The sequence below is a fragment of the Populus nigra genome, chromosome 9 (assembly GCF_951802175.1).
Source record: "Populus nigra chromosome 9, ddPopNigr1.1, whole genome shotgun sequence".
Classification (NCBI taxonomy): Eukaryota; Viridiplantae; Streptophyta; class Magnoliopsida; order Malpighiales; family Salicaceae; genus Populus; species Populus nigra.
The window spans coordinates 1,117,432-1,134,076 of record NC_084860.1 but is presented as its reverse complement, the minus strand read 5'-3'; the positions used below and the strand labels follow the sequence as shown (position 1 = coordinate 1,134,076).

Below are 16,645 nucleotides of genomic sequence, written 5' to 3'. Positions count from 1 at the left end.
TTTGAAGTTGAGAAGTAGTCACCATTTTTAGAGTTCAAGAGACAGAGATGAAGAGAATCATAGATTTGAGAAGAGAGTTGAAGAAGAATTTTTTCAGTTTAACAATATATCAAACAGATGATAGGCAGATTGATTATTATGAAAGAATTGGTTTAATAAGATGATAATAATGCCAGAAACAGAGATTAGCAAGATATTAGAAGCTTTGAAGTTGAGAAGTAGTCACCATTTTTAGAGTGCAAGAGATAGAAAAGAAGAGAATCGACGATTGAGAAGGAAGAATCTTGCAGAAAGTTGAAGAATTGAAGAAGAATTTTTTTTTTCAGTTTGACAATATATCAAACAAATAATAGACATATCGATTATTATGAAAGAATTGTTTGGATAAGAAGATAATAATGCCAGAAACAGAGATTAGGAAGATATTAGAACCATTTCAGAAGTACGTTTCGCTTCTGCAGCAACTTCATCAAGAGAAAGGCCAGCAGTAGCTGCAGCTCCAGCAATCTTATGAACAAGAATAGTCCCGTCAACCTTCTTCGTCTAGCTATGCCTTGAGGTGGAGGTAAAGCACAATCATCTCCAACAATTACAGTCTCTACTTTATAACCTTCAGATTTTGCCTACTCAGCAGCCAAACCAAAATTTAGACGATCGCCAGTATAATTCTTGACAATCAGAAGACATCCCATCGGACCAGTTACAGCTCTGATATCATGATAAGCTAGCAAGAATTATCACAGACATGAACAGAGAAGTGGATAGAATTAGAGGGAGATACTGCAATGCAAAGGAAGAAGAAAATGTTTCTGTGTATATTCACTTATTATGTTTGCCAGCATTGTTACATTCATTTATTATTATGTTTGCCAGCATTGTTACATTCATTTATTTTATATGAACTAAAAGTGAGAAGCTTGTTTATGTAATATAATCAACAGTAATAAACTTTGTTAACTGTCTAACAATATTAATAAGCTTTCTAACCATTGTATTCTCTATTCTCTTGACAGGTGGCAGCAGCAGAGCCTTTGATATCTTAACAGTCTTGAGGTAGTGTCATCTTGCAGAACATCTGTTGACTTTGTACTTTTTGATGCTTTATGTAACACTTCCTCTGTTCCTCCTTTCGCTTTCTTTACTCTGACTGTTTCTTTCCTTATGCTTTCTCTCTGGTTTTTCTGCTCAGGATGAAGACGATGGTGATGAAGGCGTGAGGTGCTGCTGGTTGAATGGAAGCTCCCTCCTCTGTGTTTCTCGTTTTCGTCTCTGTGTTAGGCTCGTTTGCCTTACCTGGTTCTGTTTCTCATCATTCGTTTCTTCTCACCCCCTGTATTTTTTAGTCTTCTCCTTCGTTCCCCCATGTTCTCTGTTTTTATCTTCGTCCCTTCTTGCTCTTCCGTTTCTCATCATTCCTCCTTATTCTTTTTTTGTACAAAAAAACCCTCCCTATAGCAAGAGAATGCCATGCGGTTACCCAGATAATAAAGAGCTTATGGGACTGTTATTGCAGAAGTTTGAAATTCTACAGAAGGTAACGTTGTGTATGTGCAACAACACAGGTCGAGCTTTTAATACCTCCATCACTGCCATCGGGCCACTCCCACCGCCTCCTCCACTCAGTTCTTAAAAAAGAAGCAAAGATGGGTTTGTGAGGGTCTACACAAAACCACAGCTCTGTGGCGTTGGTCATGCTCTACAAGATGAGGTTGCGGTCTATTTCTCCTCAGACATACTCGGCAATTTCTTGAAGATTTAAACCTGGAATAATTTTAGCACTTGATCTTGCATCAGGAGAATGGGTTGGGAAAATCAACAGAGCATGCCATGATATAGCTATAACAGCCAACCATTAAAAAGTCCAAGTGGTTAGAACTTTGTGGCTCTCGCGCCTCCTAGAACAACTGTTGCTGTCAAAAACCAGGGAAATGATAACACATTCCAAGATCCTCATAATGTTGATAAAAAAGGGTCATAATGTTTGAGGTCATAGGTGACAGTGCAGTGCTGGTGTATGAAAACTGATTCAATTGCATCGATCATTAATCGAAATCATGAACAGATTGCGTCTTTTGATTCAGGATAACAAGACTTTCAAACCAAGATCTCAAAGTAACTGTTTTTTTATGAAAAGAAAGAGTCTCATAGAAAATTTTACGATTTCCACTTTTGTTATTGAATTTTAATTCTCTTTTTTAATTTGATAATTTTCAATCAAAATTAATTTTTAAATTTCTAATTTTCATGATTATTGTCTCACGTCCCCCGCGCGGCGATTTTTCGTTATGTTTGCTTGATTGGTCCTCAGTGGAGTCGTCATTCTGTCGCACGTCACCCGCGCAGCGATTCAGCGATTTTTCGTTATGTTTTGCTGGATTGATTCTTTGAAGTCGCCACCTAGTATTTCATTGAGGGTTACTAGGAAACCCTGATTTTCTGGTCATTGTCATAGATTCAAAATCAAGGGACTGGTTGTGGCTAGGGAAAATATTAGCACCCCTAGCACACCCTACCTGAGGTAAGCTGCTTTACGATTTGATGTGATTTAAAAATTAAAATATTAATTAAATTCTAAGATTTTAATAAATTAGTTATTAAATCCCAGAATATATACAGAAACATGTTCTTACATCTTCATGAAAAATATAACATGATTTTATTTGTCCTTAGATATTTAACCATATTCAAATTAAATACTTAATTCTTTTTTGCCTTTTTTTATTTTTATAATTCAATAACATAAATAAATAAAAATACAAACACACACTTCCACATCACTTTTTTACTATGTTTTTCTGTTACAATTTTTACAACATAACATAAGCTAAAAACATTTAACAGAAATTTAAATACATATTCAAGCATGTGAAAATTACAAAAAGGTCCCTAAAGAGTCCAGGAACCGTAGAGGAGGCCCTCAGGAACTGTGGAGCAGTGGCGGCGCGTCTCCTCCATGCGCGGCCGTCACTGGCGGCGCGTCTGCTCACGCACCACCGCAGAAAAGACCGGCGACAGGGATGTCCGAAACGGCTTCCTCCTCTCTCCCCGTCCTCGCCGGTGTGACCTGCAAAACAAGAAAAACACAACCAAAGTTTCCGGTTCTCTTTTTTTCAGATCTGCTTCTCCCTCCTTCCTTTTTAAGATCTGGTTCTTTCGAATCTGTTTTTCTTTCTTTCTTCCTTCTTCTGGTGGCTGATGGCTCTAGGGTGAGGGCTGAAGCTGCTATGCTAGGCCAAGGTCCGTTACAGAGAGGTGGAGGGTCGTGGCTTGTTGGATGCTGTTGTTTGCCGCTGCTATTGGAGGCCGAATGACGGGGGGGGGGAACCTGTTTCGGTCGCTGGTGGAGATGAAGACAGCGAAATAAATAGGAGCGGCGGCCTCCCTTTGGCTCTCCGGTTCTAGGTGTGGCTGGTTTGTGAGGGAAATGGAGCAGGGGGCGTCGCTGCTGGACAACGGCTTTGTTTTTGGCAGAGGTAGGGAGGCTGAGGCTGGAAATGGGAAAGGAATGGTCGATGACAGTGAAGACTCCAGCGACGCCCCTTTGCTCTCTGGTTCTCTTCTTTGCCAAAAAGAAGGGCAGATGGCTGTCTTTAGGCGGGGTAGTCCAGTCTGTCAGTGTTGCTTCACTGTTACTGTCAGTGGAAGGGCTGAAAGGAGAAGGAAAGGTTAGGCGGTGGTTCAAGAGCAAACAGGGCTCCCTCTGTGTTTCGGTCAGAGCTCAGAAGAGAAAATGAGCGGCCTTTTTGCTGGCTGGGAGTGTGGCCGGCTAAGGAGAAAAGGAGCTTTTGCTGGTTTTTTCAAAGGGAGGGGCGACCCTCTTGGTTTCAGAGGGTGGCGGTTGCCTTGGGGAAGATGAAAGCCTCGGTTCTCTTTTTCTCTCGTTTTTTTTTAGGCGGCTGCAGGGGGTAAATCTTTTTTAGGTTTTTTGGTTTTTCTTTTGTTGGCTGCCCTTTTCCCCTTGTAAAATTTCTCCCCGTGAATAAGACCCCCCCTCTTTGATGATTCATCGTTCTAGGGTGTCTTTATTTGCATTCCAAAGCTTTCTTTGTTCTTTCGATGCATTGGCTCATTCATGTGATAGCCATCACTCAGATGTAAGTGCAGTGTCCATCCTAGGCTGTCCACGACAATTACTGCTCTCGCTGTTTATCAAGCTTGACTATGCCCCCGAGTGTGGTGCTGCTTGATTCATCATGAAGAATTTTCTCTCCTGGATTCTTCTGAGAATTATCCTCTGATTAATTGTGTGCATCATGCCAACACCCATCAAGGTGGTCAACCAGTCATGAACCTGCCTCCAGTTGAAACATACCCTTCAAGTATGTTATCATCAGCCTTCATGGGACTGCCAAATCATCCAGACATGCATCTCATAACTTACAGTAAAAGGCTCATCGTTGTAAGCTCAATGTTCTTCTCCATGGATTCCTCTCAGCTTGTCAAATCAGATCATGAAAAGAAATGCATTGGCATCATCAATGATGTTCATCACCCATATTCATGCGATGAAGTGCGCATTTGAGCTTCAAAACAAATGATCCCACGGTCAGTTTTAGTGGGTGCATCCTTCCAACTTCATTCAAATGCGACTATGCGATAACATCGTTCAAAATTCGTAGCCATGTTGGAGATGATAAACCAAGATGAAGATATGAAGATATCCTTTAAGTGCAACGCTGCTCATCAATTGCTGCTGGGATTGTCTTTGACCAACATTGCCCCTAATATGATTTGAGTTTGCTTGTTCATCTGATTATCTTTCTTTGAACACCATTGCCCTCAAGTTGATCTGAACATGCTTGTTCTTCTGTCTATAACCAAATGGCTTTTGTAATCACCAGGAATGACTTTGATGGACCTTGCCAACTCATCGTTCGATTCTTTCTTTGCCCCCAGCTGATCTGAATACTGTTTGTTTTTCTTCTCAGGGTCCACTGTATTGCCCCCAAGTGGTCAACTTTTCAAGGGGTCTCGAGAAGTGTTGATGTCATTTCTGTCAGGGATTTTGCAAACTCAATCGATGTTTTTGTTTGACAATCTTTCTTGTTCTGGAATCAAATCTCATATTTCAAAGATCATGTCTATTCAAGTCTAGTTGTTGAAATGAAATCAGAAAGATGTCAATTTTGAAAAGTGTTTTTGGAAATCAAGCTTGTTTGGTCAAAGATCCAACACACGCTATTCAAAATATGCAATCATTTGATTGTCTTGTATTTTGAAAACAGAAATTGACTCGTTCTAAGATTAAAATGACTTTTTTCATGGTTCTTTGTGTCAATTTTAAACTTTGATCATGGGTATATCTTTTGGTGGTCTTTGATGAGGTGACCTTCTGTGAATTTCAAGGAAAACAAAAGGCTCAAGTCAAAACTTGAGGATTCATCAAGAAAGATTGTTTTCTCTTTAGCACCAATTTTATCAGCATGCATAATAACCAGTAGCTTAATTCATGAAGCCACGACTCTTATGGAAAAGCTCTTCAAGTTTTGAGATCGCCATATATCGGTTCAAATTGCTTACTTGATTAAAAAGGGCTTTTTAAAGCACGTAATGCAGGCTATAGTTCATGGCTTATGAAAAAAAGGAAATTTACAGGCTCAAAAGGTGTTTGAGGGTTTCAAAGACCTAGGATCAACATCAACTATTCATCAACTCTCTTTCTCTTGTTGTCATAGTAGAGAAAGTGACATATGACATTGTTAATCTCAAAGATCAGAATTCTCTTAACATAAGGTATAATGCAAATCCACTTTTTCTTTGATGAATAATCAATCTAATCTTTTTGAAGACATTAGAGGCTTTACCATAGACACACCAAAAGACATGAAGCTTGAATTTTTTTTTTTGACTTTTGGTATTTGCTGTGTCTTTCTTCAATTGAAACCTCTTTTGCCCTTCTTAGAATTGATAGGCATTCTCTTTCCATTCCACTCTTTTTTTTTGTTGCTTTTACATAGCCTTCCTCAAAGTTTTCTTGGATGGCCCTCAATCTATGGCTTTTTTCTTCTAGCCCTTTCTTAATCATTGGACTTTTGTTCTAAGCCTTTCTTTTATCCATTAATCCTATCAGTGTCTTCAAAATATCTCTCATTTGCCCCCAGTGTAGGGTGTGATCCTAGTCAGGGTTTCTTTTTGAAAGAAAATATTTTACCAGACTCAAAATGGGACTGCAAGGGAAAATATTTCAAGAAATGTGAAAGGATAACAAAGATGACCTTTTCTCATTTCAAGTAAGGTCGGTTAGAATCGATAAATTTTGATCTCATCCAGTGTAATGATTGGGACTTGTAAGAGTCAATGATTCACGAGTCCATAGCTACCGAATCCACTACATGTCATTATGCATACTGCTAAAACTTAGCTATATAATGTGTGGTTCAGTTTTAGGAGGTATGAGTTCAAAATTGTTTGGTCACCTCATATCATTTTTAAGCATCGAGTCATTTCTGTAATCAAAACACTTTTAGTCTTCAGGATCAAACTTTGCATGTTGGAGTTTGATCAAAAATATTTTATCAAAATACACTTTGAAAGAAGCATCTCTTGATTTCAAAACAACAACAAGACAAATAAACAACATGTTTCGTTGAAGGATGAGATGTGATCCCAAAACAAAAATGCAAAATGGCAAAAATCCATGACAAAGATGCTTGACAGTTTAACCCCTTCTTGGATCAGCTACTCTGGCAATATCTATGTTTTGCCAAGCAATTTCGATCACTCGTCATTCTGAGGATGTGCTGGCGACAATATGATCGATGACATCGTCTTTCACAACCTCGGCTCAATTCTTGAAACTCTTGCATCTGTTCAATTGAAACGGTCCAGGAACCCACCGAGGTATTCACATCTCGTCTGAATTATACCATGGTGGTTGCATGCTATTTGTCGAAGTCGGGGCAACATGTTTGGAACCTGGCAGATGCTGTTAGGCAAACTTGAGTGACAGAGGTATGTCAATCTTTGGCAAAGACATTGGAGTGGCTGATGATACAGCGAGACTTGGCTAGGCAAAATGACTGAGGTTTCTCAATTGAGAGTCATCTTCTGATTCAACTCTCTTTACAGTTCTGGAATCCACGGTAGAGCCTTCAATCTTTCCCATCTTGATAGCTAGCTCAATTCTTTTGGCAATCCACAACTTCATGTAAATATTCCAATGTTGTTGTGGTTGGTTGAGGGTTGTTGGAAACCTTTCAACAGCTTGGTAATCTTGGAAGCGCCCAAAAAATACAGCACTGCCACTACCGATGTGTGAATTGACGCATTGTCTTTATTGGAGGAGAAACTGATGAGTCTGAAATTCCTCTATTTCCTCTTTGATTCACCACTGACGGTGCAGGAAACAACCACCTGTAGAGGGAGTTCTGCTCTATTGAAGTTTTAGTCTTCTTCCTGTTTTTTCATTCCAAGTCTGTCTCTTTTCCCTACTTTTGTGTTTTCAAGCTAACACTGATGGGAGAAAATTATAGATGATCTGAAACTACTGCATCCCTTCTTGGATTCTCCACTTGTAGAGCCACAAATAGATTTCTGCAGAGAGAGCTCTACCACGGTGAAGTTCTATATTTGCTCTTGTTTTCTAGCTCAGGTCTGGCTTTTCTGCCTACTACAGTTTTTCGATGCTGAAACTGGTGGGGTAAATTTTCATATCGTCTGAAACTACTATATCCCCTCTTGCATTCCCCACTTGCAGAGCCACAAACAGATTTCTGTAGAGAGAGCTCTGCCACGTTAAAGTTCAATGTCTGCTTCCATTTTTTCAGGTCAACATCCGATGCAAGAACCAAGGTTGTCATTAGCTTATGACTGGAGGCATTGCTGCTATTGTTCATTACTGAAAAGAGAGGAGCAACTTCAATTGGATGTGGACAAGCAGTGTTCCCACAGAAGACTGTGCAGACATTCCCTTTCCATTTGATGCTCAACACTTGTTCAAGCAGATTTGAGTCTAGCCACTGCACCTTTGATGCTCTCAACTTTCTTTTGACAATGACCCTCTCTCTGACCCCTTTCTTCATTTGTCATCATCGTTTTTCAATCAGGGGTAGCAAAGCTTATTTGGGGGACCTATTTTCATCCTGGTGCAAATGCATGACATGTAATCTATATGATGAGCTTGCCCCTCGACGGGTGACATATAGTCATAACTCTTGCATGATGAGACAAGAATTTTTATTCTTGCTCAAACTCTACAATAGAAATTTCTTGAGTGATGACCATTATATCCCCCATAAGTCCTGAATTCAAGATGCTTCAAGAAGAGCTTGCTTAGATGCAAAACGGAGCATACATCCTAAAGGCAGGTTCTAATCTTTTTATGTGAGACAAAAGGTAGGTTTACTACTTGGTCTCTAAAAAGGGTCTCTTGTTGTCCCAGTGATCACCCTCGTGAAGGCAATATGGGGGCTCAGCAGATAATGGGATGACACATATACCAATCACTAACAGTTTAAGCACTCAACGAAGAGTTGGGGTTTACACAAACTTAAACCTTGACTAATAGTCGTAAGGTAAGCTGTTAGTCCCCCACCTAACCTAAAGCTTGTGTGTGCTTTTAAAAATTAAAGCTTGTGATGCATAAGAGAATTCTATACAATGCATGAATAAAACAGAAATAAAATAAGACAAAAGGCAAAAGAATTTAAACACATCAAAAACACAAAGCTTAGTCCAATAATGTTGAAAACATTACCTTTCCCCAGTGGAGTCGCCATTATGTCGCACGTCCCCCGCGCAGCGATTCAGTGATTTTTCGTTATGTTTGCTTGAGTGGTTCTTTGGGAGTCACCACCTAGTATTTCATTGAGGGTTACTAGGAAACCCGGATTTACTGGTCGTTGTCAAAGATTCAAAAGTTAGGGACTGATTGTGGCTAGGAAAGGTATTAGCACCCCTAGCACACCCTACCTGAGGTAAGCTGCTTTGCGATTTGATGTGATTTGAAAATTTGAAATATTAATCAAATTCTAAGATTTTAATAAATCAGTCATTAAATCCCAGAATATATGTAAAAACATGTTCTTACATTTTCATGGAAAATATAACATGATTTTATTTATCCTTGAGATATTTAATCATATTCAAATTAAACAATTAATTATTTTTATCCTTTTTTATTTTTATAATTCAATAACATAAATAAATAAAAAATACAAACACACACTTCCACGCGCCGCCGCGAAAAGACCGGCTACATGGGAGATCCAAAACGGCTTCCTCCCCTCTTCACTTTCCTTGCCGGCGGTGACAACGCCGTTACCTGCAAAACAACAAAAACACAGCAAGCAAGTCTGTTGCAGCTTTTCTTTCTTTGTTTTAAGTCCGGCTTCTCTTCCTTCAGATCTGCCAAATCTGGAGCCGGGCGTTGCACGCGCCGCCAACAGACCAGGCGTGTGGATGGCTGGATCGGCAACTTCCCTCCTCCCATTTCATTTCTGCCACGGCGGTGTTGTCCACCGCTGCCATGGTTGTGAGATCGGCGCCCATCCAAGCTTCGGTTTTCTGCCCCTTCTTCACTATCCTCTGGCCTCCCTTCTCATTTCCTCGCTGTCTCTGTAATGAGCTGCTGGAGAAGGGACGATGCTGCTGTTGGCTGGTTGATGGTGGTTGGCCGAGAGAGGGTCTGAAAGTCTGTTGATGAGGGAATAGATGGCATTCCCAGCTGGGAGGTTTCAATCGGCTGAAACGGGGGGGAATGGAGGGAGAGGGAAGATCGGCTGCTGGAAAAGGAAGGACCGGTCTGTGGGGAAGAGGGAGCCTTGCTCCTGGCTGGCGAGAATAAGAGAAAAATTTTGATGAAGGAGGGGGCGCCTGCCCCGGTTTGGCCTTTGTGAACAGAGACAGGGAGGCTTGCGGCCGCCCCTGGTTCTCTCTGTTTTTGCTCCAAGAGAGGGGAATGGCTCCTTTGCTCTTTGTCAAGGGAAGGCTCTGTGTGTGAGCGGCTCAAGTTTTTGGTTTCAAAGGGAGAGGGGCCAGCCGATTCAACAGGGAAAGAGGAAAAAAATGGGGGCTTTGGTTTGTTTCCATTTTTTTTTGAAGGGAGAGAAGACTTCCCCGGCTGAAAGGAGAAGAAACCAAAAAAATCAAAAAGACCCCCCCCCCCCCCCCCCCGAGGGTTTTCTCTGGTTTTTGATCAAGGGAGGGGGCGGCGGCTTTTTGTCCAAAATAGAGAAGAGTGATAGCTTTTTATTGTTTCCCCCCCTAGTTTATTTTCTCCGTCTCTCCCCCACCCATTTTCTTCCCCTCAGTTTTTCACTGTAGCTTAGTATTTATAGGATAAAGTTTGTTAGGTTTTCAAACTAGTCCCTCAACTTTTCCTTTTTCTTTCTTTCTTTTTCCTTTTGTAAATTTCAATTTTTGATATTTTTTGTACTTTTTTTTAAACGAGCAATATCAAAGTCGACTCAATAAAAAAAATCAGTGATTGTAAAATTGACGCGTTAACAGTTGAACGCGTTTCAAATACCTTTGAAAATTTAAATTTTTCTGAGATGACTTCGAAAATGCTAAAAATGATGCAAATATATCAAAAATCAAAATTTTGGGCTTTTCATTGTTTTTTGCCTTTTTTGATTTTTTCTGAAAATTTATCAAAAATATAGGTCAAAAATTAGGTAGCAACAATTATTATATTTTATTTTTACAATAAAAATATCTATATTAATTTATTGTGAAAATTCAATAAAATCAATTCAATTTTTAATTAAAATAAAATATATTTAAATTATAAAATCCTCTTAGTCAAACATGCTTATTTATTTTTTATTACAAGTAAACGTGTTACGAGAGGGTATATATAGAAACAAAAAAAAATTCTAATTAAATTTTATTATGTGTTATTTTTATTTTATTTTTTACATAAAAAGATGAAATAAAATAGATAAAATAACATGAAAAAAAATAAACATTTACATATATTTTGGTCAATAAAAGGTTAACATATAAAATAAGATATTTAATGTGTCTTATTATAAATACAAATTAATAAAATAATATCATATTACATTTTTGAATATGAAAGCCCTTACAAATATTTATAAATAAAATATCTCATGCTAGAGAAAGAAAGGAGGAAGATTACTAGAGATACAAAACCCCCTTACGGTTGAAATAATTTTTTGCAAAATTCCAATAAGTGAAATTGCGAGAACTGTATTTAAAATGGTAACCATGGAAACCACAATAATAATTTCTATTACCATGGAAACCACAATAATAATTTCTAAAAATACGAGAAGCTATTTCTACTTTGGCTGCGTGTGCTGCATCATCATCATCATCGCTACTGTTGTGGGCATTGATAACTTCATCCTTTCCTTCCTCTCCATGCAACCATTGTACACCAACGGTCCTTATTTGACTAGCTGACGTGACAACCATTGAAATTGTCACGTCATCACCACTATCAAATGCAGGATCATCGCTCCCTAATTTCCAGTGGCTTAGCGATTGGCTTGCACGAACCTCATCATCGAAACGCATATCTAAGACAAGGACTTGACGACGCAAGGACTGGCCACTGGTATTGTTTCTGATTTCAATATAAACATTACTAAAGCCACGGTATGCTGACGTCACACAACTTATGAACAGATTAAAGCCACATATCCGGTGCGCAGGAGGTGATGAGGATATTTTGAATGAAAAGTTATCAACAAACTCATTCTGAATTAGCCATTTATCCTCTTCTTCCTCCGCACAAAACCTCCTTAACATCTCATCTTCATCAAATAGAGATACGGCAACGTTGAATATGCCATCCATAAATGTTATCTGTACCACCAAAACAATGTCTATAAAATGAGCAAAAGAAAAATATTCAAATGTAGATTTCCAAAACAATAAAATGGGTGAGGGAGGACCTGAAAACTCGATGTCTGTATTTGAGCACTAATCGTTTCCATTATTCTGAACACGTGAGAGTCAAACTTTTGGATTAATTCTTGCTTTATCCCATCTTGGAACTCGACTAAGTGAGCACAACCATCTCTTTCAGTCCAACTGCTTAGATTTTTATATCTTGGCAGTGAATAGCAAAAAGACACATCTAACGAATCCAAATGGGATGGAAACCTTGGGAGTGCCTGAAGCATTTTGCAATTTCTTAAATATAGATGTCTGAGTAGACCAAGATCCTTGATGCTTTCTGGAAGAAAACGAATTGGAGTTCCACTTAAATCTAGACTCTCCAAGAAGCGTGGCAGTGAAAACAAGGTAAATCTCAACATTTTCCGCGTTGAAAACCTAGAGGTAAACAATAGCTTCAATGGAAGAGATGAAATGAATGATGTACTTGCAACAATTCCTTCACTTTGAAGCAACTTGCGCCCCTGATGATGCTCTAACTCCATATTCAGGCTGTTAAGATTTGAGCAACCATCTAAAACCAGCTCTTGAAGTGAATTCAATCTACTCATTTTTTTTGGAAGCTCCATAAGACTTGTACAATTTCTTAGATTTAAGATCAACAATCTTTGTAAATCACCAATAGATTCGTGAATTTGAACCAAACGGATGCAGTCTTCAAGTATTAGCTTTTCAAGGCCTCGGAGACCCGAGAAGTCTGGGGTTCTAATGAGATCACGAGAGTGACGGAAATCAAGAATTTTCAACTTTGGAAGAAACTGTGAAAATACATGAATTTAGTTGTTATCAATTGAAAACGAGAGAGATAGCTATAGAGAGACTTGATACATACCGGTTTGCCTTTCCAAGCATCAACTAGACAACTTCTGGATAGATCAAGAACCACCAGCTTCTCCAAGCATATGTGATTTGGTATGGAGCTCCAAGACAATCCATGCCAACATAACCATATCAAATTCTTGGGAAAGTGCTCAAAACTTCCATGAAAATTAGTGTAGTTTAGTTGGAGAAATTTTACATTTGGCATCTTTCTAAAAGCATCCGTGCTGAGGATGGGAAACACACTTGTTTGGCCAGTTTGTAATTTTCCCCCATCAGAAAAATCGGAAAGCCATTGTTGAAAGAAGTTAAGCCTGCGGCGCTTGCGACAAACCATTGAATCAGTACAGACAACTTCTGCATAATGATCTTCCATTAATGTATGCATATCAATGGTAAGGCCACGCAATTTTTCAGCATCCTGCATAATAATATTAAAAGTACTTGAGAAAGGAAAGTAGATGAATGAATATGTCAAGGCACCACAAACCATTTAAGTAGATATTTAAAAAAATTCAGCTACTTACAGTAGTTCCTTCCAATACTGTAAAAGCATCCCCATGATGCCATATTCTTTGACAATTGGGTGATTCTTGACGAGCAATTTCCCTACCCATATCTCTTACTAGTTGATGCATCCACAACCTTTGATCACTGTTGATTTCAACAAGACATCTATCGTTGAGATTGTCAATCCCAAATCTTGCACCTTTATCGAGCCCATCCAGTATCCTAACTGCATCATCCACATCCATTCCATTGAAGAAACATGCGACATCAAGGAATAAGTTCTTCGGATAATCACCATCAAGAAAGTCGTAACTTATTTGAAGAACCTTTTGAACATTAAAATTAGGAATCATTTCCATTTGTTTTAATGCGCTTTCCCATATTTCTCTTCCTTTTCCGGACAATGAAGAGCCAATAACTCCAAGAGCTAATGGAAGTCCATTACAATAATGTACTATTCTCCAAGAGTCTTCCACAAAACCATCAACAGGGTTAGCTTGTCCAAAGGCATTCCAACTGAAAAGCTCAAGTGATTTTTCATCATCTAGCAGTTCAACTTTGTACCGGATCCACTGAATATCATTAGCTGAAAACAGACCCTTATTTCTGGTTGTTACAATGATTTTACTTCCTTTACAAAGCCAATTTTGCATGACAATGATTTTATTGAATTCATCCCTTTTGTCCACATCATCTAGAACAATAAGAGTTCTTCTGCAACATAATGCATCCTTAATCTTCAGAATTCCTTCATCAGGATCATTTATCTCAACAGTCTTGTTTAGGATGTCGAAAAGAAGTTGCCTCTGTAGGCAAACTATATCCTTTGACCTAAAATTTGATAGAAAGCTCTTTCCTTCAAATTTATAATAGTTATGGTTAAAAACACTCTTAGCTATGGCTGTCTTTCCAACTCCACCAATTCCATAGAGTAAAGCAATGGCAGCACCATGGGTTCCATCTTGCAACCATGAGTTGATATATTGTACCAGAGGACCTCTTCCAATGAAATGAAGGGGGACATGAAATATTTTTGGATCCAAATTCTTTGAGACATTCTCCACAATAGATTGGACAAACTGTGCCTCGTACCTACATCAAAAAGTAAAATACAACGTGGGATAATTAGTAGCCTCTCTATAAAGGATAGAACTAAACAACATTTAGCTAAGAAATTAAATCGGGTTGCGTGTCCATGATTGATAGTTAAATTTGTAGGTGCGTTATCACCACCTATTAAAACCAAATCATGATCGAAAAAGAAGAAGAAGAAGAAATCATAAGTTTTTTTTTTCTTGGATGTTTTCTTATCAGTACACTTAACTGAAAGAAATTAAGAGTTTACGACCAGCATTTTTTGTCTTATGCTACGTATAGTTTCATCAACAGATATAACTTACCCATCTCCTAAATCCATTCCAGCTAAATTTGCAACTTCCTTCAAAGCAATCCTCCACCCATTCACCCACTCCATCTCCTCCTTGTAGTGCTTTTCATGTTCCACAAATGCTGCAGCGAAGCTCCCAGTTTGATTTCTGACTTCAGATGGATCCACATGATAGAATACTGGGAAAACTATGCAGTCACCATTCCTCTTACATTCCATGATCTTTACGAGTTCATCGAGGCACCATCTCGACCAAGCATAGTTTTTGGAGAACACGATTATCGCTATTTTTGATTGTTGTATTGCCTCCTGGAGCTCCAGCTCTATATTCTTTCCTCTCCGAATTTCATCATCATCTCTAAATGTGTGAATCCCTGCATCAACCAGGGCCTTGTAGAGGTGATCGGTAAAGTTCTTGCGGGTGTCTTCACCTCTAAAACTCAAGAACACTTGATATTTACAATAAGAAAACCGTGAAGAGTAGGATTCTTGATATTTCCCAGCAGCCATTTCGAGTCTAGCAAAGATAAGACTTTTCAAAGATCTGAACAAAAAAAAAAGGAGTTGCGGGATTCAAGTCGATAGTTCAAGATCGATAGCACACCAATAAGCTGAAGCATTCATATATTATTATCTTACTTTTTCTTTAAAACAATTTTCAAGTTATTTCCCAGCAATCAACTCCTCCATGCCCTTTCAGAAAAATATTTGTATACATGATAAATCTCTATGCTGAACCAACAAAATCGGTTGATGAGATAATAAATAATTAGTTTCTAACAGTGAATTAATCTAAGTGATTCTCAGTTACAGCAGAGTTGCATTCCACAATATAACATAATACTAAAAGAGATAAGAGAGAGAGAGAGAGAGAGAGAGAGAGTACCTGAAATCTTCACTTTCCCTTCGCTGATGTTCTCTTATCAGGTCATCAATTTTATGCTTTCAACTGAGCCTTACAAGTCGTTGTGGTATGGGCCATTTCCCGCGTGAGGACCCTTTTTTTTATTTAATTTGCTCAAATCATTTATCACGCGTTTACTAGGGCCTGTAATTCTTGCTATAATTACCAAAAGGGACATGAGACACACACACAACACATAATCTCTCCCATCAACTCACACGGTTCTTATAAAATAATTTATTTTTATAAAATAATTGACTTAGATTATATTTGTTTCTGTGTTTCCAAAACATTTCTAAAAAAATTTAAATTTTTTTATTTTTTTTATTTTAAATTAATTTTTTTTAGTGTTTTCAAATCATTTTGATGCGCTGATATCAAAAATAATTTTTTAAAAATAAAAAAAATTATTTTAAAATATTTTCAAGTAAAGAATACTTTAAAAAATAACCACAAACACATTTTCAAATAAATATTTAAGTTAATTGAATAACACAATTACCTGAAATTATTTTTGATATACTAATTTAATAACATTTTCAAAACATAATACTAAACACACCCTTATGTAATCAGAACAAGTCTACAACTGGGCCCAATACATGGGCGAATGGTTTTAAAATTGAGAGAGAAAGGGTGGATTGTAATTTTAAGACAAGTCATCCCTTCAAGTCCACTCTCTCTATGGTATGGAACGTTTCCGCGTGAGGAATTTTCCATGGCTAATTAATGCCGGAAGCAGAAAGTCGGAATGTCTAGGCTTGACCAGTTATGCATGGAAAGTTTTGGTGCCGGGAGTTGACGGCTATTGACCTGGTGAAGTAAGAAAAAAGTTAGAAAATAAATTCCACAAGTTGATGGCTAGTGGTGACATCCTGAAGTAAGAATCAAGTTAGAAAAAGAAGAGAAGTTGATGGCTATTGACATCATTTCGGCCAAAAATTCTATCGAAAAATTAAGGGGTAAGAAACCCAGACTCTACAAGACGATAAGGATTGCATACTGGCATGGCAGAAAACCATGTGAATAGATCAAAGCCACATATCCGGTGCGCAGCTGGTGAGGATATTTTGAATGACAAGTACTCTACATACTCTTTCTAAAGTAGCTGCTCCTGTTCTTCCTCCTCGTGAAACCACCTTAACATCTCATTTTCA

At 38.3% G+C, this 16,645-nt stretch overlaps 1 protein-coding gene across 3 annotated transcripts; it reads right to left on the bottom strand.

Annotated features, from left to right (window-relative positions):
- Positions 1-10,954: 10,954 nt before the first annotated feature.
- LOC133703707 (disease resistance protein RPV1-like) lies at positions 10,955-15,550 on the bottom strand. 3 transcript variants are annotated; one of them, XM_062128321.1, is made up of 6 exons: positions 15,471-15,550; positions 14,598-15,128; positions 13,215-14,289; positions 12,701-13,108; positions 11,865-12,626; positions 10,955-11,775 (listed from the first exon to the last, which is right to left on the bottom strand). In XM_062128321.1, exons 2-6 carry the CDS (start codon positions 15,092-15,094, stop codon positions 11,083-11,085), a joined length of 3,435 nt encoding a protein of 1,144 aa, XP_061984305.1. In that variant the 5' UTR covers positions 15,095-15,128; positions 15,471-15,550; the 3' UTR covers positions 10,955-11,082. The 3 variants fall into 3 exon arrangements, with proteins under 3 accessions (XP_061984305.1, XP_061984306.1, XP_061984304.1); XM_062128322.1 differs by having other exon boundaries at positions 14,598-15,101; positions 15,471-15,498; XM_062128320.1 differs by lacking the exon at positions 15,471-15,550 and adding an exon at positions 15,224-15,451.
- Between the last annotated feature and the right edge of the window lie 1,095 nt (positions 15,551-16,645).

What these genes read in the sequence shown, in the direction of transcription:
- LOC133703707 (XM_062128321.1), bottom strand. Translation starts at nt 15,094, where the DNA reads ATGGCTGCTGGGAAATATCAAGAATCCTACTCTTCACGGTTTTCTTAT. An exon ending in CAGTATTGGAAGGAACTACT is followed by an intron (nt 13,109 to 13,214) that starts GTAAGTAGCTGA and finishes ATTATTATGCAG; the next exon opens with GATGCTGAAAAATTGCGTGG. An exon ending in ATGCTTGGAAAGGCAAACCG is followed by an intron (nt 12,627 to 12,700) that starts GTATGTATCAAG and finishes GTATTTTCACAG; the next exon opens with TTTCTTCCAAAGTTGAAAAT.